Source organism: Molossus molossus, unplaced genomic scaffold (genome assembly GCF_014108415.1).
Source record: "Molossus molossus isolate mMolMol1 unplaced genomic scaffold, mMolMol1.p scaffold_m16_p_12, whole genome shotgun sequence".
Taxonomy (NCBI): Eukaryota; Metazoa; Chordata; class Mammalia; order Chiroptera; family Molossidae; genus Molossus; species Molossus molossus.
In genome coordinates, this window is record NW_023425347.1 from 30072135 (window position 1) to 30098471 (window position 26337).

At 52.8% G+C, this 26337-nt stretch overlaps 1 protein-coding gene across 1 annotated transcript in view; it reads left to right on the forward strand.

The window, feature by feature from the left end:
* Positions 1–26337, forward strand: part of BCAR3 (BCAR3 adaptor protein, NSP family member) — a 108932-nt gene that overhangs the window by 69495 nt on the left and 13100 nt on the right. Inside the window, exons 4-8 of the mRNA XM_036255661.1 lie at positions 11359–11487; positions 13746–14188; positions 17397–17500; positions 18564–19207; positions 25323–25438. Of these exons, the coding sequence (XP_036111554.1) occupies positions 11359–11487; positions 13746–14188; positions 17397–17500; positions 18564–19207; positions 25323–25438 (1436 nt within the window). The remainder of the gene's footprint in view (positions 1–11358; positions 11488–13745; positions 14189–17396; positions 17501–18563; positions 19208–25322; positions 25439–26337) is intronic.

Sequence of the window (26337 nt, forward strand, 5' to 3'; positions counted from 1 at the left end):
TCTCAAAATCAATTTAAAAATGCTTAAAAAATATTTTTTAGTGAAGCAAGTTTTGTGGCTGGGATCATCTTTGAAAGGAGGGTCAAATTCCAGTGTTCCAAGTGAGTGCCCACTGTGTGCCAGGTGCTTCATGTGCCTTCGGTTAGGAGTCCTATGATGTGGGAACTGCTACCCCGGGTGCACAAAGAAACAAGTCTAGAAAGTTAGCCACGGTCACCTTCAGCTCTCTCCTTTGTCCCCACCCAGTGACAAGGAAGCTGCAGGAAGGCTTGGACCTGGTCAGTAAGTGTTTGCTGGGCACCTGCTGTTGCCGGGCACCGAGCTAGACTCTGGAAGCCACAGACATGGCCTCTGTCCTCAAAAGCTAGTGCCCAGCAGACCCACTGCCCCACCCTGTGGAGTCTATCAGTAGATTCCCTGCCCCCTTAGTTAAAACCCAACTCATTTACTTCAAGGCCCTGGCCTGCCTCATCCTCCCCAATCTTCTCTCCCCACTCCCCAACCTGGGCTCCAGCCAGACTGCACAACCGACACCTCTACAGGTGTGTCACTCTGTCTGCTGGACCATGCAATGGCGGCACGGATGGGAGACATAGGACAATGTGTTTAGGGAGCTGTGGGAGGTCCCTGCCATCAGAGTTCTGTGTCCTTGTGCACTAGAAGGAGCTCAGGGCTAGAGAGAAGGGTGTTACCTGCCTTATGCAGGCTTTGGATTTTGTTTGTAGGTGACCGTGAGCCCTTCAGAACATAACCAAGATTTCTCCACACCTTACCAATCCATGGACCCAAATAAAGGCCTAAAAACTTTAATGGCCCAAATCTGCTTACTCATGGACACCACTGCATAATGACAGTAGCCTTGCTGGTCTCCCTTACCAATGAAGCGTCTGCCAGTTATTTCTGGGGGTCCACGGCTCTCTTGTGATCTGGGTCTCCCAGTGAGTTCAGACCTGAATCCCTGTAGGAGATGTCAGTATATGGCAAGACCAGTGGTTCAGCTCACTGGGCTGTAAGAAATGAGTTCAGTGCTCAGGGCTGTGGGAGGTGAGGGCAGGATGGGTGTTCGCGTCCACCACGGACCAGGTCTGAGTCCTGGGATAGTGAAACTAGGTGTAAAGCCCATTCATTTGTATGTGGGGGCGCTGGAAGAGACTGGATTTCCTGTCACCCTAGCTGGGACAACTCTTGCGTCTCTGAGCCATGAATGATAGGATGACTCTGTAGTATTGCAGATGGCAGGTTGTAGGACCAGAAATGGGGTTGAGGAAATTATTAGAAAGCTATTGTAGAGGTTTAGGACAGACAGAAGAGTGAGGATTAAAATGGGTGTTAGTAAGAGGTAGAAGTGTTATCAGAGAAAAACACGCCTCATCTTCCCCCATTGCTCATGGGAGTGGAGTCCTTGTGATATCCCAAGAAAATGAATTTCCTGAGACTTACACAGGAGAACAAGTGATTTTTATTTGCATGGAGTTAAATCCCTGAGTTTCCAAAGTCCCATTTCCCTTAGTCCAGTCGCAGAAGAAGTGTAGCTGGGGTTTTAGTAGAGCTAGAATCAGAGCCAGTGTCCAGAGTTTCCGTTCCATGTTGGAGCCAGGTCCAGTGCAGCGTCAGGCTAGCTGCAGTCCATTAGTCCACTGTGCGTGGGAGTCCACCTGGCCATGGGCTACACAGGACAATGTCAGGAAGTCAAGGGTGAGCCATGAGCCAAGCATGCCAAGAGGAACCAAGAGCATAAGAGAGCAAGCTTCTTTGTTTAGGAGATGATATATCCCAAATTTCCATGAGCTTGCAGTGGCCATGCCCATTCTGGCCAGTCATCTCTGTCCCCAGGTGTGATTGACAGGCAGGTACCTTCCCTAGAATTCCCAACTGTACTGGGCATGTGTCTGCCTTCCCTTTGTCCCCTTCCCTTCCCCCAGTGTTTTGCAAGGAATATGTCTATAATGTCTGGCCTTCCCTTTGTTCCTTTCCTGTTATTACTAACTAGTTTATCACAATGGTGTCAGAAGCAGGAATTTCTTTTTCTTTTTAAAAATATTTTTACTTTATTATTGATTTTAGAGAGAGAGAGAAAGGGAGGAGAGACAGATAGAAATATCAGTGAGAGAAGATTGATTGGCTGCCTCCTGCATGGCCCCCACTGGGGATCAGGCCCACAACCTGGGCGTGTGCCCTGACTGGGAATCGAACTGGTGACCTCTTGGTGCATAGGTTGATGCTCAACCATTGAGCCACACTGGCCGGGCAGAAGCCAGTGGAATTTCTTGATCAGTAGAAGCCAATTCTGAAGGTTCTAGTTTAGGTAAGGAGGGCAGAGGGGGTGCCAGTGATGGGGGAAGAGGGAGGAACAGGCTCTGCAGAGAAGATGGGTTCCATTCATCCATATTGACATCTGAGCTCTGAAGTGGATTCTGGTAAATAGTCCTACCTCGACCCCAGCGCAAAGGACTGGAGGTGGAGGTTTCACCAGCAGCACATTGCAAAAGACTCTGACCTGGCCTCGAGCCTGCAGCCCCACCCCCGTCCTGTCCATTCTGCTCACTGCAGGGAGATCGATCTGTCTAAAAGCGTCTTTTGTGTACCTGTTGCCTTCCTGGACAGAGTTTTTTTTTTAATTTTGTTTTTAAATTACAGTTAACATACAGTATATTGTGTTAGTTTCAGGTGTACAACATAGTGATGAGACATTTATGTAAGTTATGACGTGATCACCCGATCACCGGGCAGTGCTGTATCTGGACGGTGCACGTCTAACCCCCAGCTGGCTCCCCTCTATCCAGCCCCTGCCTTCCTGGATAGAGACTTCTTTGGTCACAAGTGACAGACATCCAGTGCAAGCCAGCTTAGGTCACAAGGGGAATTTACTGGTTGAGGTAAACAGCTGGGGCTTAGCTGTGTGAGTGCCACCAGGCACCCCATCTCTAGCTCCTTCCCTTGGCTTGCTGACCTCATCCTCTCGGCACACTCTGGTCCACCCAGCAGGGAACACGAGGTGAAGCTACCTCCATGGTTCAAGTCTCGCGACAGTGTCGGCAGAGTAGGTGGAGTGTCTTCTCAGTTCCACTTAGAGAAATCCCAGAAAGAACTCTGACTGGATCAGCTTGGGTCAGGGGCCCTTACTCTGGTCAACCAGTCATGGCCGGGAAGGTGAGGTCTGAACCACAGGCTTAGAGAAAGTATGGAGCTCTCCTGCGGGGAGGAGGGGTGATATATGCACCTCTCTCCCCCTCTCTCCCCACCCCCCTCTCCCTCTCAGCATGCCCACTATTGTTCTCAGGCTGCTTCAACCTTCTCCTCTCCAACCAGAACCTCCATCCAACCAAGCCCAATTGCTCTGACCTCAAATGTACCAAATACCCTTCCTGTTCTCAAGTTTTACCTCAAGGGCCAACCTTGATTCCCCATCCTCTCCTTCTTCCTTCCCACCCCACCTGGGGCCACAGGGACTTTTCTGGTTCTGACACAGAGAAATTGAAATGACAGAGAAAAGCCCTGGCTGGTTTGGCTCAGTAGTTAGAGCATCAACCCGCGAACCAAAGAGTCGAGGGTTCGATCCTGGTCAAGGGCACGGACCTCGGTTGCGGTACTCCTGGTCTGGGTCATGCGGGAGGCAACCAATCAATGTATCCCTCCCATTCTATCTGAAAAAAGTCAGTGGAAAAATATCCTTGGGTGAGGATTTAAAAAAAAAAGAGCAGTGAGAAAATTAGTTGCTCAGGCTACAGAGCTGGAGGGGCAGGGATAAGATCCAGGCCATGCTTCCAGAGTGCGGGGAAGGCTGAACTGTTCCTCCGTGTGTGGTCTTCCCAGGCTGCGCTCTCCTGAGGGTAGGGTCCAGGGCCGGCACCCCTGCAGGAGGCCTGATGGCTGGCAAAGTGCTTAGTCATGATGGGCACTTCCGCAGCCCTTCTGTGTCTGCCCCCCACCCCCAAGCAACTCCTGGGCCTGGGGACAGGTCTTTGCAGTGATTTGCATGATTTAAAATTCTGTGGGAACTAGGAAGCTTTTCATACTGGAGGGACAGAGTGAAATCAATATTAATTATAATGCAGATGCCATCTTTTTCTAATCCTCTCTACTGTCTCCTTCATGCAAATAAGAGTCTGCAGCCCCCTGTGGGCTTTGCCACAGATCTGTGCCCGCACCCTCCCACATCGGAGGACGCTGGTGCACGGACCTGCGTTCTGCTCCCTGCGTTCTGCTCCCGTGGCCGGGCCTGATTTCCAGTGCAGGCTCTAACGTCATGCAGCTCTTGCAAGATGAGACCCTGGAGCGGGTGGAGGGGGTCAGTGGGGGCATAAACGGGGGACTTCTTGTAATACTTTCAACAGTAAAGATAAACAAGTTCAGAAGATGTTTCTTTAATAAAAAAAAAGATGAGACCCTACGCTCCATTCCTCCCAGGCTGGAACAGCTTTTTTCCCTTGGCGAACTGTTGAAATGTGGGTTTCTGTGTTAATCAAAGTTCCCAGCACGTTTGTGGAGTTGGCTCCGAGCCTCCAGAATGTGTTTCCCAACCATCTCCTGGGCTCTGGCTATTCCAGCCTGTCAAGACCAGACTTGCAGGGGCCCTGTGGGGCTGAGAGATGTTCATTCCAGATTCAGAGAGATAAGCATGATTTCTGGAGCCAGCCAACCTCCGCAAGCTAGGGCCAGGCCTGGCCTTGTAACTGGACCAGAGGTGCGGGGGCAGGCGGGCAGCGAGGTTTCCTGAGAGGACTGGAGAACCCTCTGCAAGGCAGCCAGGGGCACTAATACAAGCGTCAGGCTGCTCTCCTAACTGCTTCCCTTCCAGCAGAAGCCTGTGCCTCCATGCGCCGGACCTTAAACACCGGGACGTGAACGGTTTGTGTGTATAACCAGATGAGCTGCAGTCTGCTACAAGTCTAGAACGACAGTTAACAGTGCTGGCTATATGCCAGGGTACATTCTCAGCGCTTTACAGATACGGATCCACTTCATCGGTAACATCTCAGCACATGTTATTATGCCCATTTTGCACACCAGGGGCCTGAGGCTTCACAGAGAGGTAAACTCTTTGTCCAAAGTCACTCAGCCACTCAGTGGCCTGTGAGTAAAGGGGGCAGGCTGGCCACGCTCTTAACCCTGTGCTTTTACATCTGTGACCATTGGGGTTATTAAAATGCTGGCAATAGGAAAGATGTAGCTAGACTCATGACCATGAAAAGCAACAATTATAGCAACTGATGCATTTTCTAACTAATCTCCAGTTTGGTGTGACAAGTGTGGGCCTCATCTACATTTACCCTACTCACCAATTTACCTTCCTCCTCAGCTCAAAGCTACTGGGGGCCATGTGAGGGGCTAACCATAATACCATAGTTACCCTCCCTTCTTTTCTTCTTTTGTTTCCTGATCAAGGTATGCTTCTTTTTCTTTTCTTTTCAAGTTTCATTAATTTATTTTTGTTACAGATGTTTCTTCTTTTTCCCCCCTCGACACACTCCTCGCCACCGTCTCCCCCAGCATTGTTGTCTATGTCCATTGGTTATGCATACGTGCATATAAGTTCTTTGGTTCACCTCATCTATCCCCCCCACCCCCCTCCTCTGAGATCTATCAGTCTGAACCATAATCCTTTCTATGTTTCTGGGTCTACTTTGTTCATCAGCGTATTTTGTTCATTATATTACACAAATAAGTGAGAACATGTGGTATTTGTGTTTCTCTGATTGGCTTATTTCACTTAGCATAATGCTCTCCAGGTCCCTCCATGTTTTCCTAAAGGAAAAGAGATCTTTCTTTTTTATAGCTGCATAGTACTTCATTGTGTATATGTACCACAGCTTTTTGATCCACTCATCTATTGATGGACACTTGGGCTATTTCCAGAACTTAGCAATTGTAAATAGTGCTTCTATGAACATGGCGGTACATATAGTCTTTCTGATTGGTGTTTCAGGCTTCTTAGGATATATTCTTACAAGTGGGATCACTTGGTCAAATGGCAGTTCAATTTTTAATTTTTTGAGGAAGCACCATATTGTTTTCCATAGTGGCTGCATCAGTCTGCATTCCCACCAGCAGTGTACTAGAGTCCCCTTTTCTCCACACCCTCGCCAGCACTTGTTTGATGATTTGTTGATGGCGGCCATTCTGGCAGGTGTGAGGTAATACCTCATAGTTGTTTTAATTTGCATCTTTCTGATGATTAGTGACACTGAGCATTTTTTCATATGTCTCTTGGCCATTTGTATGTCCTTTTTGGAGAGGTGTCTCTTTAGGTTTTCTTTACTTAATTCATATACACAGCACCTTTTCTTATACCCCACCCCAAAAGAATCGCTCCCAAATCTCCAGTGGATCAAATTCAGGCAATCCTCGGAGTGGAAGATATGAGTCTTGCCTGCGTCTTTCTTTCACGGTGGCCGTGGGCGGATATGGTCCCCAAACAAACCTGGCAAGACCTGTGGGCATAACATTCTTGATCCAGAGCCCGGCAACTGCCCTTCCTCCGGAGGCTGTGCCTCAGCTGCTGTGCAGGGTGGAGCCAGATCCCACCCCTGGCTCCGGCCTCGCTCGCCGCCACCGCCCCTCCAGATGAGAAGCTGGCAGACAAGGAGTCAGACTTGCCTTCTAGGGACGATGTTCCATTTAGGGGACCGTTGAGAACTTGAGCTTAGAGAAAAGCTGTATCACTGTAACGTGGTCGTTAGTACCACTTACAGCACGTGTGTGGAAGATTGATTCTCCGTGAACTTTCTTGCGGTCTCTCTCGGTCTGGTAGTTGAAGACCATAAACTGCAAAGGGCCGGGGAGGGTCACACGTCCATCTGGTGGCACCTTTCCGAGGGAGCACGGCTGTGTTGAACTTGCTCTGGGTGCCACAGTGCCCTCTGTCCAGATGCCCACTGCCCGGTGCCGACGTCTGTGCCCACAAAGGAATCGAGAATGATCTGGATCCAGCCAGTCTCTGAGGCACATTGAGTCCAGAAGACAGGTGTCTGCAGAAGCCAGTGGGGAAATAGGAGCTAGCAGGACAGGCTGCGGGAACCGGGCCAGGTGTGCACGACGGGCTCGTGTCTCTTTATTTCCCACGAGTGGACGCTGTTGGAGTGCGGGGTCCTGCCCCTTATTCTGCCGCTTCTCCCGCGTAACTCTGGGCTCCGCTTACAATGCCCACGCGTGTGAACATTGTGCAGGTGGAACCCGCTCCTGCCCTTTCCTCCGAGGGAGCCGAGGAAGGCGGGAGGCTCCTCGGCATGAGCAGAGTCAGAATTCGGAGGACATGGATGTCCACGCGGATGCTTAAGGCCGTTGCCGAGGGCAGAGTTACTGTTGTGCTACTTCAGATCGCTGGAATTTACTTGTGGTCCAGACACCTCAGAGTAGTCTGGGCCATGACTGCAATGACGGCCTCTCTGGGAAAAATTCACCTTCCTCCCCGAGGGCGGCAGGTACGCGGAAGGGGGCATTGTGAGCGAAAGTTTGGTTTTTTTGAGGAAACCAACAAAATTCTACCAAATGTCACAGATATGTGTCCCCAAGAAGCACAAATATCAATCACAGTGAGTGCTCTCGAAGATACAAGTGGGTACATTTTGACAAAAGAAAATTTGTCAAATTTTTTTTTATGATGTATGGTCACCCCTCACCAACCCCATCAAAGTACTTATCTGAACCAGCAGAATCATGGTTGACGAGGTCAGGATCTCATAAAATATAGGACCTGGGGAAAATAATAAGAGTTGCATTACTATATGGCATTAAAACTGTAAGCGAAAGTTCAAGCAGGCATCCATCCCCAAAAGAACCACTGTTTAAATACGAGAGTGATCACCTGTGGTGACTTTGAATCGCCTTCTTCAGTTATTTGAAAGTGCCCACATCTGCTGAGGCAGAAGCTCAGCACCAACCCCAGTAGTGGTAGTACCAGCCCTCACTGGCTAGAATGAAGAGCGCTTTTTGACTACTCCCCACTCTTTCTGCCCACCCGAACACCTGCCCTCCTTCCCGCCTGCCCGCCCCCCCCACCCCCCCGCCCGCCCGCCCGCCCCCCCGCCCTCCTTCCCGCCCGCCCGCCTGCCCTCCTTCCCGCCCGCCCCCCTGCCCTCCTTCCCGCCCACCCCCCTGCCCTCCTTCCCGCCCGCCCTCCTGCCCTCCTTCCCGCCTGCCCTCCTGCCCTCCTTCCCGCCTGCCCTCCTTCCCGCCTGCCCTCCTGCCCTCCTGCCCTCCTTCCCGCCCACCTGCCCTCCTTCCCGCCCGCCCGCCTGCCCTCCTTCCCGCCCGCCCTCCTTCCCGCCTGCCCTCCTTCCCGCCTGCCCGCCTGCCCTCCTTCCGCCGCCCCTGCCTCCTTCCTCCCTCCTGCCCGCCTGCCGCCCGCCCGCCTCCTGCCCGCCCCGCCCTCCTGCCCTCCCGCCCTCCTGCCCTCCTTCCCGCCCGCCTGCCCTCCTTCCCGCCCGCCCTCCTGCCCTCCTGCCCTCCTGCCCTCCTGCCCTCCTGCCCACCTGCCCCCCTGCCCCCCTGCCCTCCTGCCCTCTCTCTCTGCCCCTCTTCCTCTCCCTGTATCTTTCCCTCTTCCCCCTTCCAAGTACAAGTTCATCAATTGTGTAACCTCCTAAGCTTTCACAATTTATGCAAGAGCTTAAGGGTGTGTATATACATGTTTTTATTGATTTTAAAGGGAGACGGGGAGAGAGAATGAAACATTGATATGAGAGAGAAATGTACATCGATTGCCTCCTGTGCTCGTCCTGGGCGGGAATGAACCAGCAGCCTTTCAGTGTGCAAGACAGTGCTCAGCCGGGTGCGCCACGCCGGCCAGGAATAGGGGGGTGTGTGTGTGTGTGTGTGTGTGTGTATTTTTTTGTTTTTTTGCAATTTTTATTAATTTATTTTTGTTACAGATGCTTTTCCTCCCCCCCCCCAGACCTCCTCCTGCCAGTCCCTCCCTTCCCGCACTGCTGTCTGTGTCCATTGGCTGTGCACACGTGCACAGAAGTTCCCTGGTGTATCTCATCCATCCCCGCTCCTGTCCTCTGAGGTTTACCACTCTGAACTGTACTTAAGGGTATATTTTTTGAAGCCTTGCCTTCCCTCCCGAACTATTTGGGGGGGACTCTGTATTCCTGGTCTCCGTTTCCCTCCTCTCCACACTCCAGGTACTTACCTAGAGTGCCCCATCCACAGGGGGAGAGCAATGTGGCTTTTCCTCTAAGGGATTAGGACAGCTGTAATAAGAGAGCTGATTTTATAGTATTGGGAACACGTATAAAACACTATTATCTCAACACCTGGAGTGAAGGATTGTTGCATATAAAATCCTAACAAACAAACAAACACAAAGTAGTTTATGAGAGATGCTGAGAAAGGGGGGTGGGGTGGACATGCTGTCTGGTGGGTTCGGGGAGGAAGGAGAACGCAGACAGACAGGAGGGTGCACTTTCACTGAGGGCCCTGCAGGGCTCTGACGAGGACAGGTGGGCCCAGGACGCAGCACGAGGGACTTAGGCTGGGCACACAGACAGTCGGGGTGGCTAGGGGCCAGGGTCACGGTAGCCTTGGGATTTAGTTCAGCTGCCAGTGACAGGAACACCCAAAATAACGGGCTTAAACCAGGCAGTCGATCACATGCAAGACCTGGAGGCTGGCGGTCCGGGGCTGGGATGTCAACCCCACAGGGACCAGGGCTAGTTCACGCCTTGTGCTCCCCAGGGTGTGGCTTCCTCCTCGTGGTCCAAGATGGTGTTGCAGCTCCAGCCATCACATCTCAGCTGAGAAGCCCCACCAACACTACAGTTTACCCTTCCTTGGCCAGAACCTAGTCATCCACATCTCCCTGGGACAGAGGGAGACTGAAAAGGTCACCCTGTAGCTCTGTGTCAGCATGCCCAGCTAAAATGGCTTTAGGTCATTGGAGAGAGGAGGAGAATCTTCATAACTAGGAAAAGTCAGAGAGAGTTCTCATCTTGGGGTGTTTGTCATTCCGGGAACACAGAGTACCTGATATATTCAGGCATTGCTGGAGGGCAGCTGGGAAGAAGGCACAGGGGTTTCTGTTCTTTGGAATTTGAAATCTAGTGGGAGCAAGACTGACAATAAACTAACAGTGAATGCAGCCTGGCTGACAATCCACATTCTACGCTCAGGTCTTTCCAATGAACTGTCTTCAGAAGCACCTCTGTATAATTCATGGTCGGAGCACAGTGTCAAACATCCCGGCTGGCTTCCCGGGCGTCTCGGCGGCGGCATCAGCCTCTCTGACAGGAGTTCAGCTTATCAAACCCTCCCAAGTGCCCGCACTATGAAAAGAACAATGGTGTGGAGAAGTAAACAGTTAGTAAGCCAGAGCTCCACCTTGAAAGTGGCCCCTGAGTCATTCTGAGGCCAGTGCATTCGCGGGCCAACACACCCAGAAAGGCTGGAGGGTAGAAATCCGGCTGTGAAATCCTGTTTTCTGTTTCTTTGGTGGCGGAGGATCTGGGGCTCTTTCCCTTCTAAGGTACAGAGCAGTGATAAGGATAGCTTTGTGGTTCCTCAGGGCTTTTGAGGCCCAGCAGGGGAACTTGGGAAAACACACAGACACGGCCTTTTCCTGCTCCCATGACCTTCAGCCGGCCGTCCCTGAGCCTGGTTTTGCTGGGAACCGGGCAGGTGTCCAAGCTCAGTTCCCATGTTGTAAGTGGGTGTGGTTTCTAAATGAATCCGGGAGCCAGTGTTGCCCACCCAGACCTCCTGCCCTGGCCACTGGGCGACGACCTGGGTCAGAGTCTCAAACTGTCTGAGGTGAAGGACCAGTTGTCTGTTTTGATTTAAAGTGTCAACTTCTAATCTGTCTTCAAAATAAAATATTGGAGAATAATGAAATTTAAAAGCCATAAAAAAATACACTTAGACTTCTCTTGTTAGATTCAAGAAACACAAAATTACTCGGTCCAGTTAATTGCTCTCAACGTTTCTGAAGGCCAACTCCACTCCTCAGCTGGAGTTTGGCAGCGGCAGAGATTCAGAGCCATTACCACCAGCCCGCTGGGGACGGCTGTCCTTCCCGGCTTCGGTTCCCAGGACAGGTCCGAGGGGCCTCACGTTTCACATCTGTCCCCGCGCCCCTGCCCAGCTCCCCATGTTTGTAACTCTGCCCAAGGAGACTGATAAAAGGAACAGCTGGGCCGACTCCTATCCCAGCTCCCATGTGCAGGTGAAATTTTACTGCACACAGCCAGAGAAATGAAAGGTCACAGCTGATTGTAATCATTATCCAGGCTCCCTACCTGGACGGGGCGCTGGGCATACACTGGTTTGATCAGCAAGCAGCCGGCCGTGAGGCAGGCCGTCATCTCCAGCGGGCCTCGGGCCTGGGCAGGGTAGGAGGTCACTGTGGACACTGTGTTGCAGTTCTCCAAGGAGAGGCACGTCATGGACAGAACCCCCGAGAGGCTGAAGAAGGAGCTGGAGGAGGAGCTGCTGCTGAGCAGCGAGGACCTGCGCAGCCACGCCTGGTACCACGGCCGCATCCCCCGACAGGTACCCGCCTCCTGCCTGCCAGCACACACCCAGCTGTTCGCGGACAGCGCCCAAGTCGATGACCCTGCAGGTCATACACCAGGGCCAGGGAGAAGCAAGCCCCAGTTAAGCCCAAAACAAAGAGTATAAAGTGGCCTGCAGTGACTTACCTTAGGCCTGCCTCGAAGGACCCCTTGGGAGAAGCTAGGTCAGAAAACCGAAGTACATTTCCACATGCCCGGGAAGTGGACGAGGAGAAAGCAGGTGCTCCTGTGGTCTGCAAACACGAGCAGGCAGGAGCTGTGCTTCAGGTGATTGGACGACTGGCTGGCTGCCCGCAGCCTCGTGCCCTTAGGAGCCTGCTTCCTTCCGAGGCGGCGGCTCCATTTCAGATAAGGAGAGGGGTGTCGCTGAGGCAGGTGGCACTGAGCAACAAGGCCCCCCGTGCCCTAGTGGGGCCGGTAGTTCACTACCTGACGAAATCCTGTCAGTAACCACAGATTCATGGCCTAGAATGTACTTTGTGTGATTGTTGTTTGAGCAACAGCCATAAATGATGGGGTGGGGGTGGGGGTGGGGGTTGTTTACTAATATAGAAATTGAATAATAAAATGAGTATAGAATTGAGGTGCAGAATTTTCCTTGAGCTTTTATTATAACCTGACCTGGTCAGTCATTTACCCAAGACAACAACACAGAAAAGGCGGTGGGTTGAGGGGAAGGGTATCATGTCATGAATTTTTTTTTAATGTAGCAGATTTCTCAGCATTATCAAAGAAATACTTCTTACTGTAATTTTATTCTCTCTTTTTTTTTTTAAGTTTGAATTTGTAGAAAATACAGGGAGCAAAAAAGGAAGGAAATTATACTCTCACCCATAATTGCCCCTCCTGGAGATAACCACTGTGAACAGTTTGATGTAAATCCTCCCAGACTTTTCTAAATCAAGTATGAGATCATACCACCTACTTTTTGGATGCCCACTGCCTGCACTTAGTGATATACCCTGGGGATTTTCTCCAGCTAGCAGATATTCTTCTGCACCGTTCTACGTTGTATGTATGCCTGTTGCACACATGCACCATGATTTCTTGGGCACTCTGACCAACATCCTTGAACATAACTACTATGTTCATAACTATAATTATTTCCTCAGGCTCAATTCCAAGAAATGGGATTTTGGGGGGAAACATTATTTTTAAGGCAAAGATGCAATTTTAAAGTAACCATGGTAGCATACTGTTCTAAGCTAACTGATCAAATGTTGACATGGCCTGGTCAAAGTTTATAAAATCTGTGACGGTCACTGCCTTTCTTATGGTGGTCGTAAAATTTGTTTTCCACTTGCCGTGATTATACATTTTCAGCTATAAATCACTCCAAATTGTATAACTGAACAGTGTAACAATAATGACAGTTATAGATAACACTCCTTTAAATCGTTATAGCTGCTCTATATCCCTGTTTTACAGATCAGGTAACTGAGCCACAGAGAGATTATTATGTAACTTGTCCAAAGTCACACTGCAGAGCCAGAATGCAAACCCAGGTAGTCTGGCTACTGGAATGATCATGCTACATACACCATAGTATAAATTTTTTTTTTCTATCAATATCAGCATCCTCATAGTTAATGATTTTTTATCAATTACTGTACTCGTGCTTTACATATATTATGTATGCAAATGTATAATCCTCCCACCACATGAGAAGAGGGTCTTGGCCCAACTTTGTTCCAGGCCCTCCAGCGCAGTATCAGGATGCTCAGAATTGTTGTCAGGGGAGATCAGACCCACCAGACACACATGTTCATATTTCTTATTTTCTTCAGGTGTGCATTCATGTCACCTCACGACACCCTCCTGCCCACTCATGCCCTGATCCCCTCCCAAACACTTCTCATCGCCAGGTTTACTTTTTCCTTCACTTTACAACATCTGACAAAACCGACCGGGAGCTTATTCATTCTCACTAAAATAGAAGTTCTCTGCTCCAAATAGACACTCCACAACCTGGGGACTGTATTCTGCTTCACTCACTGCTGTGACCCCAGTGCCCATAACAGTACTTGGCATATACTGGGTGGTCAGCAGGTAGTACGTACATGAATGAATGGGCCTTCTAAGAATTAGACATTTGAAAAAGTCAAGAGCCAGCTGAGGAAGCAGAGACAAAATGGCATTGTCTTCTGTTGGCCCAAGGACACGGGGAGAAATACGGCTTTTAAAAGGAACTTGAGCTCGCCTTTCCTGATCCTCATTTACCATTTTGTCCCCAAGGTGTCAGAAAACCTGGTGCAGCGGGATGGTGACTTCCTGGTTCGAGACTCTCTGTCCAGCCCCGGGAACTTTGTCCTGACCTGTCAGTGGAAGAACCTGGCTCAGCACTTCAAGATCCAGCGGACAGTCCTCCGGCTCAGCGAGGTCTACAGCCGCGTGCAGTACCAGTTCGAGAGGGAGAGCTTTGACTCCATCCCCGGCCTGGTGCGCTGCTACGTGGGCAACCGCCGGCCCGTCTCCCAGCAGAGCGGGGCCATCATCTTCCAGCCCATCAACAGGACAGTGCCCCTGCGGTGTCTGGAGGAGCGCTATGGCACCTCGCCCGGCCGGGCCCGGGAGGGCAGCCTCGTGGAGGGAAGGCCAGACGTGGCCAAGAGGCTGAGCCTCACCGCGGGCGGCGCCCAGGCCCATGAGCCGAGCTTGCCCAGAGGAAACCTCCTCAGGTGGGTCAGGGCCTCCTCAGGCGGTGGCGGGACCGTGGAGGAGCACTCTGGACGGTCCAGGCTTAGCTAGGCAGACAAGGAGCTCGCCCTGGCATAGGAGCAATAAAAGATGTTTATAAGATGCCAAGTATCACTGGAAGACCTGTCATGAGGAGGCGCAAGATCAGTTCCCAATTGAGTTGGTGCCAAAGCTAAAGGACACCGTTGCCAAGGAAGGGGGTTGGCCAGGGGAGAGTTTACGAAGGAGGTAGGATCCAGCTGGTCTGAAGGCTGGGGCACACTTGGGCAGCTCTGCAGAGGGTGTTCCAGGTGGGCCTCAGCATGAGCATGAGGCTGGAGCCAGAAAGGGGCAAGAGTTGCTTGGAGCGAATAGAGGGTGAGGCTGGAGCAAAGGGCCATGACGTGGGTGGGGAGTGGTCGGCTTAGAGAAGACCCAGGCCAGGCGGGGCCTTCGTCCCAGGGGAGGGATTCGAGGGCGCCTAGGAGACTTGGTGGCCCGGAGGTCCTAACAATGGAACTCGTCTGCCGTGTGTAGGAGGGGCGAGGAGAGAGAAGAGCTGGAAGACCAGTGAGTGAGCCACGGAGGGTCAGGCTTCGCGGGTGGAGCAGAGGGAGTGTGGGGAGGTGCGGGAACCAGGCTTCCCCGGCCTCTGCTGCACGTGGGAAAGGTGGAGAAGGGCAAGTAGCCACCACAGGAGGGGCCAGAGCAGGTGGACTTGGGAGGGAAAGCCAGTCGCTCCCTCTGAGATAGAGGGTGTGCTTGCTGAGTGCTAGTTCGGCAGCAGCGAGGGGGTTCCGGGGGGCAGTCAGGCCTGAAGGCTTAGAGTAGAGTTTAGTCCACATGGAAAGGGTGGTTGACTCAGTGAGAAGGGATGAGATTCCTAAGATGTTAAGAACCTGGGGCTGCAGTCTGATTCTTGGGGCACAGGGGGGAGAAGAGTATGGAGAACTAGGCACTGATCCAAGGCGCCCTGCCTGCAGCTGTCCGTGCCGTGTGATGTGTGGCCTGTCCTCCACGGAGCGAGGAGTCCTGGTGCATATTGGGCATGTTGTCTACACTGTGCCCAGAAAGGAAGGCAGGGGAGAGCAGGCGTGATAGGTGACGACCAACCCCACCCCTCACGTACACAACTCCCCTCTGGCTCCCTGGCGTCCAAACTTACACACAAGCCAAGCTGTTTTATTCCACTGACGGGTTTTCTTTCTGGACCAGGAGGAAATGTCGTAAACAGTAATTTCTAGAATGAAAAAATGCGGAAGTAAAACACAGGGTTCTGGGCAATACGAATTACAGCTGTGCGCGAGGAAGCTCCTCAGATGTTAGCATCGGGCCTGGCCCCCGCCTGCCTGGCCCACCCCGGGCAAGCTGCTCGCCTGCTCTGGCCTCGCTTTCTTCATCTGGAGACACAGGGCTTGTGAGGGTTAAATAAGGTGCAAGATGCAAAGTGCTCAGAACAGTGTTGGCACATAAGTGATAGGTAGGTGTTCGTAATCATCATCATTTCTGGAGGGCAGTAGACTGTAAGACTGAGGGCAATTGCAGGAGGAAGAACTTTTGTTAATCCTCACCCGAGGATATGTCTTCATTGACTTCAGAGACAGAGGAAGAGAGAAAGAGAGAAACATCGATCGGTTGCCTCCCGTACACCAGGGGATCGAACCCGCAACCTTTTGTTATATGGGATAACACTTCAACCAACCAAACCACCCAGCCAGGGCAGGGAGGAAGAACCATTTTCTGAATTATCTAGAAATTCTCCTTTATGTAGTAATAAGATTGGACTGGAGATCCTTTAAAATATCGAAGGGCTGGGCACACTTGTTTTGTTTCCTTCGGGAGTGGAGTTGGCCGCTCAGCTGATGAGCATGGAGTTAGCGTCATGACCGAGCCGGAGTGTGCTTGTCAACACACAGAAGCCCTGCTGGTCGGCCTTCAGGGACCCGGATTTAAAACAATTATTTCTTTAAGATAAGAAAAGAAAGAAAGACTGAGAAAGCCTCTCGGTGAACAAGACAGGCCTCGCAGAGCCCCTGTTCTGATTGCCCTTTGAAAGCTCTGGGCACAGGCAGCAGGCCCAGAAATGTCTGACCGGGGGCGGGGGGTGCTCAGTGTGGGCGATGGCCCAGCGCCCTGCCCACTTCCGTGGCTTCTGCACCTTGCCCGACTCTGGGCCCGCTGGTTGGCTGGCAGGCAGCCGCCTGGGCAAAGGTGTGTGCGCAGCCAGGTTACATTCCAGGTCGGTGTTCTGGCCAGTGGAGTCTGACTGCTCCCGGGGACCATTGCTTAAGTATCACTTTTCAGAAGCCATTGCCTTTTGGAATTTGCCCTCTGCCCTGCCTTATCTCTGAGGGGTTGCTGGAATTCCTCTGTTGCTGGGAGTTTGGGGTGGTTTTTTTTTTTCTTTTGGTGGTGGTGGTGGTTTTTAAATTTGGTTTTTTTTGTGTTTTGTTTTGTGGGTTTTTTTTTGGTGCTTGCAAAGGTAGGAAAGAACTTTGCGATTTCTGTAACATAAGCCTTGGGAGGGCCAATGAAAGTTCATTACAACTTGGCTGGTACAGGCAGCAAAAGAGAGATTCTGTTCCTCGGTGCTAATTAGAGAAATTCCCCGTCTGACCTGGCACAGGACAGAGGCATGCTAGCTAATTGTCGCAGTGACATTCCACTCCGTGCCTCCCGACTCCACTCGGTGACCACGCTCCTCCCTTCACCCAGCTCAGCCGGAGGCAGGCTGAGGTCCCCGTGCGTGTAGGAGGATGGGTGTAACAGCCCCCCAGGTGATCCTGTGGATTATTTGGGGAACCTGAGATTCGCAGTAAATGGAAACTGACTGTGACACTGTCCTGTCAAAGTGGAATCGCAGGTATTTAAACAAGTCCTTCCTCCTGGGTCTGTAAGTAACTTTAGGCTCTGTTAAAAGCGCACATTTCAGTTCATCGTGTGCTCCTGAGAATATTCCGAGGCCTTTGCCCTGCTTTGGTCAGCTGGTTGGGAGGGCTCAGCGAGGCAGCCTGGGACCGAGCTGGACTGGTGGTGGGGATGCGGGACGGAGCCCCCGGCTGTCACGTAATATCGCGCCCATCAGTAGCAGACATTCCTGGACTGCTAGGGTGTGTAGTCACGCTCTCGTTCTGAGAAACCTTGCCACGGTGTTGCCTCGAGGCTTTCTGATTTAACGATCGGTTTCTGCCCCATTGTCTTTTGCTTCAGAAATAAAGAGAAGAGCGGTAGTCAGCCCGCCTGCCTGGATCACATGCAGGACAGAAGAGCCTTGTCCCTCAAAGCCCACCAGTCGGAGAGCTACCTGCCGATTGGTAGGTTGTTGGGAATTTGTGGGGAGGAAGGAGGCAGTTTACCCTGATGTCCGTCAGGCTGTTTTCTCTGCTCCGTCTGGTCACCCGCTTTGGGGAAGGCACAGGCTCCGTGCCTGCAGGTTTGTGGGACTGTATCCAGATGTGAGTCACTGAGCTGGACGCGTTGGGTATGCTAGCTTTTAAGCCTCAAACAAGTTTTCAAGGTGGGCATGGTTATTCTCTTTCGAGGCTGAGGAAACTGAGGCACAGAGGTTAAGTAACTTGTCCAGGAGCATCTATCGGGTAAGCGGCTGAGCCAGCATTTGAACTCAGGTTTTCTGGTCCAAGCCCACCCGCTAACAGGTGGTCTCTGTGACCAATGATCTCACCCCTGCAGTCCGCTCCCAGGACACGGTGGTGAGTGGGCGGGTCCTGGGGCTCCTGGAGGAGCAGCTGTGCAGAGACCCCCTTCCTCTCCATTCTCCTTTCGCAGCCAGAAGAGGGAGAAGGGGCAGGATATGGGGACACCATGTGAGCTGTAACACTAGTAGCCTTGGGATTGTTTTCATGATTTTTATGCCCGACCTTCCTTGGAACCACAAGGTGCTCTTCCAAGGCCCCTTGAACTACGTGTGCGCGGCTGCCACGCTGTTCTCCTTCCCAGGTGTCTCCGGGTCCCCTTCGGGCCGGCTGGGATCCACCCTGGCTTGTGACTCAGGGCCGTTTATGCTCCGTGGCTAAAGACCCGTGTTCTAGGGCAAGATTAGATGACTCACTGCTCTCCGGACTCTGTCTTTTCCTGCTCTGGCTGTTCTGACCTTCTGTGACATAAAATGACATTGCAGCCCAGCTGTTGGCAGTTGCTGGGACTTAAATTCCCCCAGAACAGTGGAGTTGGGTCAGCTTAGCCCCGAAAATACCCTGTACTTCTTCTATAGATGGGGCATGGGTGGTCACCTGAGTCATCTTTTGAGGGTGGAAATTCTTGCCCAAAGGCATGAACTAAGGGCTGGGGGGCCGTCTTGCAGTTTGTTTGTTGTTCTGCACAAGCTGGCCGTCTTCTGACCCGTCTCCTCCTCCACAGGCTGTAAGATGCCCCCTCAGTCCTCCAGCGCAGACACAGGCCCCGGCCCGAACTCACCCGTGTTCAGGACGGGCAGCGAGCCCACCCTGAGCCCCGCGGTGGTTCGGAGGGTCTCTTCGGACGCCAGGGCGGGGGAGGCGCTGAGGGGCTCAGACAGCCAGCTGTGCCCCAAGCCACCACCCAAGCCCTGCAAGGCACTCCTCCTCAAGGTCCCCCCCTCCCCGTCCCCCTGGCTCAAGTCAGAGGCCAACTACTGTGAACTGAACCCGGCCTCTGCCACGGTCTGCGACAGGGGCGCCAGGCTGCCCTGCGCCCAGGACAGCTACGTGGAGCTGTTGGCAGCCGAGCAGAAGGGGGCACCGGGTCCCCGGAACTCAGGCACCAACTACTTGATTCTCGATGACAACGACGGGGCAAGGTCGCCGGCTGCGGCGCAGAGGGAGCAGGGGCAGGCTGGCGAGGGCGAGTTCGTGGTGCCCCTCCTGGAGACGGCCTCCTCCTTCAGGCCCAACGACTTCCAGTCGAGGCTCCTTCCTCCCGAGAACAAGCCCCTGGAGACAGCGATGCTGAAGCGTGCGAAGGAGCTCTTCACCAGCAGCGACCCCAGGGTCATCGCCCAGCACATGCTGAGCGTGGACTGCAAGGTAGGCGCCGGTGGGTGGGGTTCGCTCTGGCTTCCACGCTTGGAGGGGTCTGTCTGCGCTTCGCTCCGCCTTCCCCTCCCAGTGCTTTGCAAAGTCTGAAGGTAACCTGAGCACGAGGATTTACTTAAGGGGTGGGAGCCACAGGCAGGATAACCTTTGCCCAGGTAGGAAGCTTATAAAATTCACCTTGGGCAGAGGGCCATGCCCCCTCCCCCAGCCTGGAGCTGCGACAGAAGCCTTCTCCCAGCTGGTACTGGTTTCCCCTCCCCCTCGCCTCAACGCGCCAGAACGGGTCAAGTTCAAAGGAAAGTTGATTGTAGATGAAAATGTAGTCGCTGGAGGAGCAGAGCCTTGGTTATTTTTATTTCATATATAATTTATTTATTGTTACTGAAATGGTCTTTAAAATAAACAGTTTAAAGTTACTTTGATTTTTTTTTTTTTTAATCCTCACCCGAAGACATTTTCCATTTTTTGTTCAGGTAGAGTGGGAGGGAGAGAGAGAGGAAGAGAGAGAGAGAGAGAGAAACATTGACGTGAAAGGGACACATTGAGTGGCTGCCACCCACACGACCAACCAGGGCCGGGGACAAACTGCAACCGAGGTGCGTGCCCTTAGCGGGAACCGAACCTGGGTCTCTCTGGACCGCAGGCCGACGCTCTAACCACTGAGCCAAACCAGCCAGGGCTGATTTTTTTAAATGATTTTTATTGATTTTTTTAGACAGAGAGGAAGGGAGAAAAAGAGAAACATCAGTGTGAGCGAGAAACTTCGATTGGCTGCCTCCCGCACATCCCCCACCGGGGACCAAGCCTGAAACCCAGGCACATGCCCTGACCGGGACTCGAACCCGGATCTCTCAGTCCACGGGGCGACGCTCAACCACTGAGCCACACCAGCCGGGTTAAAGTTACCTTGATTTTTAAAAATAAGTAATACTTGCTCAATTTAGAAAACTTACAAAATACAGTTATAATTTTAAATTATAATTATGAAATGTAATTTAGAAAAATTATTAAATACAGATTAAGCAAAAAGAAAAAAATTAAAGTCACACAAAATCTGGTTTTCTGGTGCACGCCATCGCTCACGTTTGCTTGGACAGACCTGGCTGTTCACCATGAACATGGCCTGCATGCTTTCCAAACCCATCTGTCATCCAACAACATAGTATGCTTCTTTCCATGTGACCAAACACATGTTTACGTCACCATCACTTTTGATTGGAAACATTTCTTTTAGTTACGGGTGTCTTTTGTTCAGAGGTGGCCCCGAGGCAGGCTCACTCTGCAGAGCTATTTCTAGAAGGCAGGTGTCTCGGGCTGGGGTGGGCTCGGCCTGCTGCTCAGCATGGAGACACAGACCCCTGCATTCGAGCACCAGATGAGCCTTTGTGAGATGTAAAGCCCCTTTTCATTTGTAGCTCAGTGAAGTCAATTAGCATCAAAGGTCAGGGCTTATTTAGGAACTGGGTTTTCTAAAATAAATTTCCTAGACCATAAATCATGGCAAGAAATCTACTATAAGCACTCCTGCCCCAGGGAGTTCCTAGTGGATTGAGGGCTCACATGGGGGCAGGAGGCCTCCCTTGCCTGGCTGTTCTGGGGGAATAAACCCCTTCCTGACAACAGGACTGAGGGATTACTCAGTTGACCTCATTGCCAGGCCTGGGAGGGTGTGTGTATGTGCAGGCCTGGGAGAGGGTGTGTGTATGTGTGGGAGAGGGTGTGTGTGTGTGTGTGCAGGCCTGGGAGGGTGTGTGTGTGTGCGGCAGGCCTGGGAGGTGGGGTGTGTGTGTGTGTGTGTGTGTGCACGTGCAGGTCTGGGAGGTGGTGTGTGTGCAGGCCTGGGAGGTAGGGTTGTGTGTGTGTGCACGTGCAGGCCTGGGAGGTGGGGGGTGGGGGGTTTGGGGTCCTGAGAAGACAGCCAGGAAGGTGGGTGCTCAGGAAGAACAGGTCTGCCCGCATGGTTGGTTGAGTGTCCTTGAGCCGTGCTCACAAATGGTTAGGTAATTTACAAGGTCAAATTCTTACTCTGGCCCTGGCTGGTTTGGCTCAGCGGTTAGCGCATTGGCCTGCGGTCCACAGACCCGGGTTCGGTTCCCACTAAGGACATGTACCTTGGTTGAGTTTGTCCCTGGCCCTGGTTGGGCCACTCGATGTGTCCTTTTCATGTCGATGTTTCTCTCTCTCTCTCTCTCCTTCCCACTCTATCTGAACAAAATATCGAAAAATGTCCTCGGGTGAGGATTAAAAAAAAAATTCTTACTCCCTTCCTTCCTTTTCTCCCTTCCTCCCTCCCTCCCTTCTTCCTTCCTTCATTCCTTCCTTTTTCTTTCTTTCTCCTCACCTGAGGATATTTTTCTGCTTATTATTCTACTTATTATCAGATAGAGTGAGAGGGAGGGAGATAGAGAGACAAAGAGAAACATCGATGTGATAGAGTCACACTGACTGGGTGCCTCCCACATGACCCAACCAGGACCAGGGATGAACCACAACCGAGGTACGTGCCCTTGACCAGAACCGAATCCGAGACTCATCAGTCCACGGGCCAATGCTCTAACCACGGAGCCAAACTGGTCCGGGCTAATTCTTACTTTAAAGGGAGCTAAACCTGTTTGTAAAGTAAGAGGATTTAGGGTTCCGGTTCTAGTAAATAACTCACACTGGGCCTGCTCTGAGCCTGGCACGAACCTGTTCGGTTCTCTAGACAGAAGTGCCTTGTGGAAACCGGGGTCTGGGCTTCCAGAACAGTCCAATTCCCAGGAGGAAGTGAGTCCTTTTTCCTGGTGGCTGAGATGCCAGCCCTCTTGTGGACCGGTCTAGACCCTTCTCGCCACCTTGGCAGCCACGACACGAGGTACCGCAACAGGAGAGGACAGTCTGCCCTCTTCCTCGTTCTGTGCTGGTTTCGTCCGGCGAGGCCCCGCCCCCCTGCCAGCTTTCAAGCCCCCCGGAGGACGGAGCCCCCAAGGCAGAGGCTCTCCCAGGGCAGGGCCGCTGAGGCTCCTTCCTCAGTCCTGAGCCCACGCCATTTCCCTGTCCTCCTCCCGGAACCTGACTGCAGGGCTTTGCCAACAAAGCAGGCACGACCGGTGACCCCGAGAGGAAGGTGAAACAGGGCTGTTGTTACCACCCCAAATGCAGCGGCCAGACGGGGCCACCAAAGCTCAGCGCGCTGGGCAGCATCGGCGGCCCGAGTGCTGGTTCCCCCCGGGCACAGTCCAGGGCTGCCGCTCAGAGAGGCGCTCAGAACAGCAGGTGGTCCTGAGCACCCCAGGCTGCCAGCCCCGCAGCGTTCCGCCCCAGTCCCAGGGCTGGGTAGATGTCTACCGGGGCACCCCCACCCCACCCTGCCAAAGGGCACCCGCCGCCCAGGCCTCAGTCCCCGGAACCATTCTCCCACCCACTTGTCTTTGCAGTGGCTGGAAGTGGGGCCAGTAGTGAAGAGCATGTCCTCTGGGGATGACCCGCCTGAATCTAATCCTGCCTCTCCTTGTCTCTGCGTCTTTCTCTCCCCACCAATCAGAAGAGGAGAATAAATGCCAACCGCCCTCCATACCAGGCCTGGCCAGGGTGAGGCCAAGGAAGTGCTGATTAGTGTTATGTATTCAGCCGCGACCCTGTGCCTCCTGTGGGCCAGGCCTGGCCTGGTGGGCGAGGCCGGGAGGGACAGTGATGTAGGAATTCAGACCACAACGCAGAGAAATGCTGTGCAGGGGAAGGGACAGCTGTGGGGCCTCTGAAGCAGGGTCTTGAACATGGGGCAGCTAGGAGGTCGGGGTGGGGATGTCTGAGATGGGTTTTGAAGGCTGAACAGGAGTTGACCGGATGACGAACACAAAAAATACCTTCCAGGCAACAGCACACGCATGCTTATGGAAGACTCACTCTGTGGCAGGGAAGGTGGGGTGGGGGAGGTCCTGGTGGATCTTCCATGTTAAGTCCCTACTTCAGGGCTCTGGCCAGGTTGCTGTCTTCAGAGCATTTTGCAGCTCAGTGAGGAAGGCGGGCCTATAAGGACACAGTGCCAATCAGTCTGCTGAGGGCAACAGAGAAGGTGAGCTGAGCCAGGTGATCTCACTGCAGTTCAGAAGGGCCCTTGGCAGCTGGGAGGAGGGCCAGGCCATGCCCCCGTCAGGGCTCTGGGAGCAGGACAAAGAGTTCAGAGAGCCTGCAGAGCTGAGGCAGCTGAGATCTGAAGGGCAGAGGGAGGCTGGGATGCCTCCCCATGGGGCTCTGAGGTCGCCATGCTGGGTCCAGTTCATAATAAATGCTCTAGAGCCCTGGCCTGTTTGGCTCAGCGGTTAGAGCGTCCGCCTGCGGTCCTGAGAGACCCGGGTTCGGTTCCTGCTAAGGGCGCGTACCTCAGTTGCAGTTTGTCCCCGGCCCTGGTTGGTTGTGCGGGTGGCAGCCACTCGATGTGTCCCTTTCACATCGATGTTTCTCTCTCTCTCTCTCTGTTCCTCTCTCTCCCTCCCAGTCTACCTGAACAAAAAATGGAAAAATGTCCTCAGGTGAGGATAAATAAATAAATAAATAAATAAATGCTTTAGAAATATTCGCCCCTCTGTATCTGTGAGCTGCAGGGCCCTGGGTGCTCCCAGGGGGCCTAATCCAGGTCCTGCAGTGTGAGCACAGGACAAGCTCAGCCTTAGGACAAGCCGGCAATGGCATGTTCTGGTAAAACCCTAGGAAAGTGACCAGGGGATTGAATGTTTACACTGAAGAGAAACAGACTAGAGCTTGTCTGTCAGAGCAGGGGTTGTGCTTCCAGAACAAGCCAAATCCACGACAGGCCTTTGAGTCTTGCTGCACAGTGTGTGCATGGATTGGAGGGTGCCCCACACATGTGCTGGGTTTGGAGCCTCTGACAGGGCAGCTGTCTAAACAAGCAAAGTGTGTGTGACCGCAGGAGGCTGGCATGTGCATCTGGGCTGGTCGGTGAGGTGTAAATCTCTTTCCAGAGAGTGGGCCAGAATCCTTCCCCCTTCTACGTGGCTAGTGATTCATTCACAACCTGTATTTTCAAATAGTTCTTTGAGGTTTTAAGCGCACATGATCCTTTGCAAAGCCCTTGAGGAAGGTGAACTTAGCAGCTGTATTAGAGAAGGGGAAACTGAGGCTCAGAGAGCATGGCATGAATTCTGCATCCTATTCTGGGGTCTGCCCCTGGATAGCCGATGCCCACAGGCTCATTTCCCTGGGGCTGACAGCAGGTCCTTGCTCAACCACAGAAGTGAAGGGTCAGGGTTAATAATATCAGCGAACTTCCAGATGTGTTTGGAGCCTCTTGTGAAGATCTGGCCTGTTCACGTGCCCAGGATAATTGTACTCGAGGACAACCCCACAGACGGGAGGAGCTGTCTCGTGCCTGCCCGTGTCCAGGCGTGGTGAGACTGTTTCCGCTGGTTGCAGTTAGTGCACCAGGGTGCCGAGGCACCGTTAGCCCTCTTTAGAGACACACTGACTCCATTGCAACATTTAGAGGTAACATGTAACAACTATAAATGGCCAACTAATACCTGGTTCTGATCAGCTGTGATTACACGCTGGTGCTGAGATGAGAACTGGCTGGGACACACAAATAGAGATTTTCTTCAAGGAAAACCCCTCTGGGGGACAAGTGGGTGTGTTTGAGACCTCGGTTTCAAATCTCTGTGCACATTTCTAATGGTTTCCAGACGTATGATGCATTTACCAAGCCTAAGAGAGGCGTAATTAGGGGTAGTAGCAGCCAGCCTGCCGTTCAGTGAGAACTGGAACAGCGAAGCAGGCCGCAAGGGGCGCTTGGAGCAATTCCGGCTTCCCACGCCGGCGCCGGCGGCCAGCCTGCTGTCCCCAGCAGAACGCGCAGCGGGTCCCCGCCTGTGTCAGACCAAAGCGCGAGGAACTGCACCGTTCTCTGGCTGGGCAGAAACACCAGATTTGCAGATTCTGCAGACCAATTTAGGCGCGTTCCTTCCAGGTTTTATATTCCAGTGTGTGTATTACATCCTCCAATGCCGCTGCTGGGCAAGAACTCGCCAGCTCTGCGTGTCCTCCGCGTGCCGACTCCGTGTCCACGGCGGGCCCGCGTCCTGATCCAGCGTTTCATCTGTGTTCTTGACAGGTCGCTCGGATTCTTGAAGTCTCTGAGGAGATGAGGAAGCACATGGGCGTGAGCTCGGGGCTGGAACTCATTACCTTGCCTTATGGCCACCAGCTGCGTCTGGACATAATCGAAAGGTGAGCAGTGCTGTCCTCGGCGTCTGGGCCCTCTCGGTCCGCCCCGGCTCTCAGAGCAGAGGGCGCAGCCCGGCCGCCCAGAGCCACTTCCCTCCCGGGTGTGCGGCCCCGGCCAACTTTCCCGGGAGCCGGAGCCAGAGAATTCCTGGAGATGTACAGAGAGACAGCACAGAGGGCGGCAGGGAACAGAACACGTTCCTGTCCCTGCTCCAGCTTGCGTTAGGAATTAAGTGGGAGTTCGTGGGAAAGGCTGGGGAGAACAGAGCCTGAACCTTTTCCGTGAGGGTGAGGCAGGGCCCTTGTCCGTCTCCCCAGCCTCTGAAGATCTCTGCCCTCTTCTCGTGAAGAGCCAGGGCCCTGGCTGGCCATTTAAACCCCACACATGCCCTGGCTGGTTTGGCTCAGCGGTTAGAGCGTTGGCCTGCGGTCCAGAGAGACCTGGGTTCGGTTCCCGCTAAGGGCACGTACCTCGGTTGCGGTTTGTCCCTGGTCCTGGTTGGGTCGTGCGGGTAGCAGCCACTCGATGTGTCCCTTTCACGTCGATGTTTCTCTCTCTCCTCTCTCTCTCTCCCCCCATCCCTCTCTGTCTGAACAAAATATGGAAAAATGTCCTCGGGTGAGGATTAAAAACAATAAATAAATAAACCCCCACATGTGAACGTTGGATGTTGAGAAATTAGAAAGACAGAAATAGCAAGACACATTTTTAAGAAAAGAAGCGCTAGACTTGATTATCTTATTACCGTAGAAGTTGGCCTTTCTGACACACACACGAAAAGACAGTTGATTTGGGCAAGACTATCTTGTTAAGTTATCTGTTTGTCCAACCCATTTCCCGCTGCCGTGACACACACCTGGGTGGTAATGGACAGCCGGGCCTGCGTGCCATCTTCGCTGCC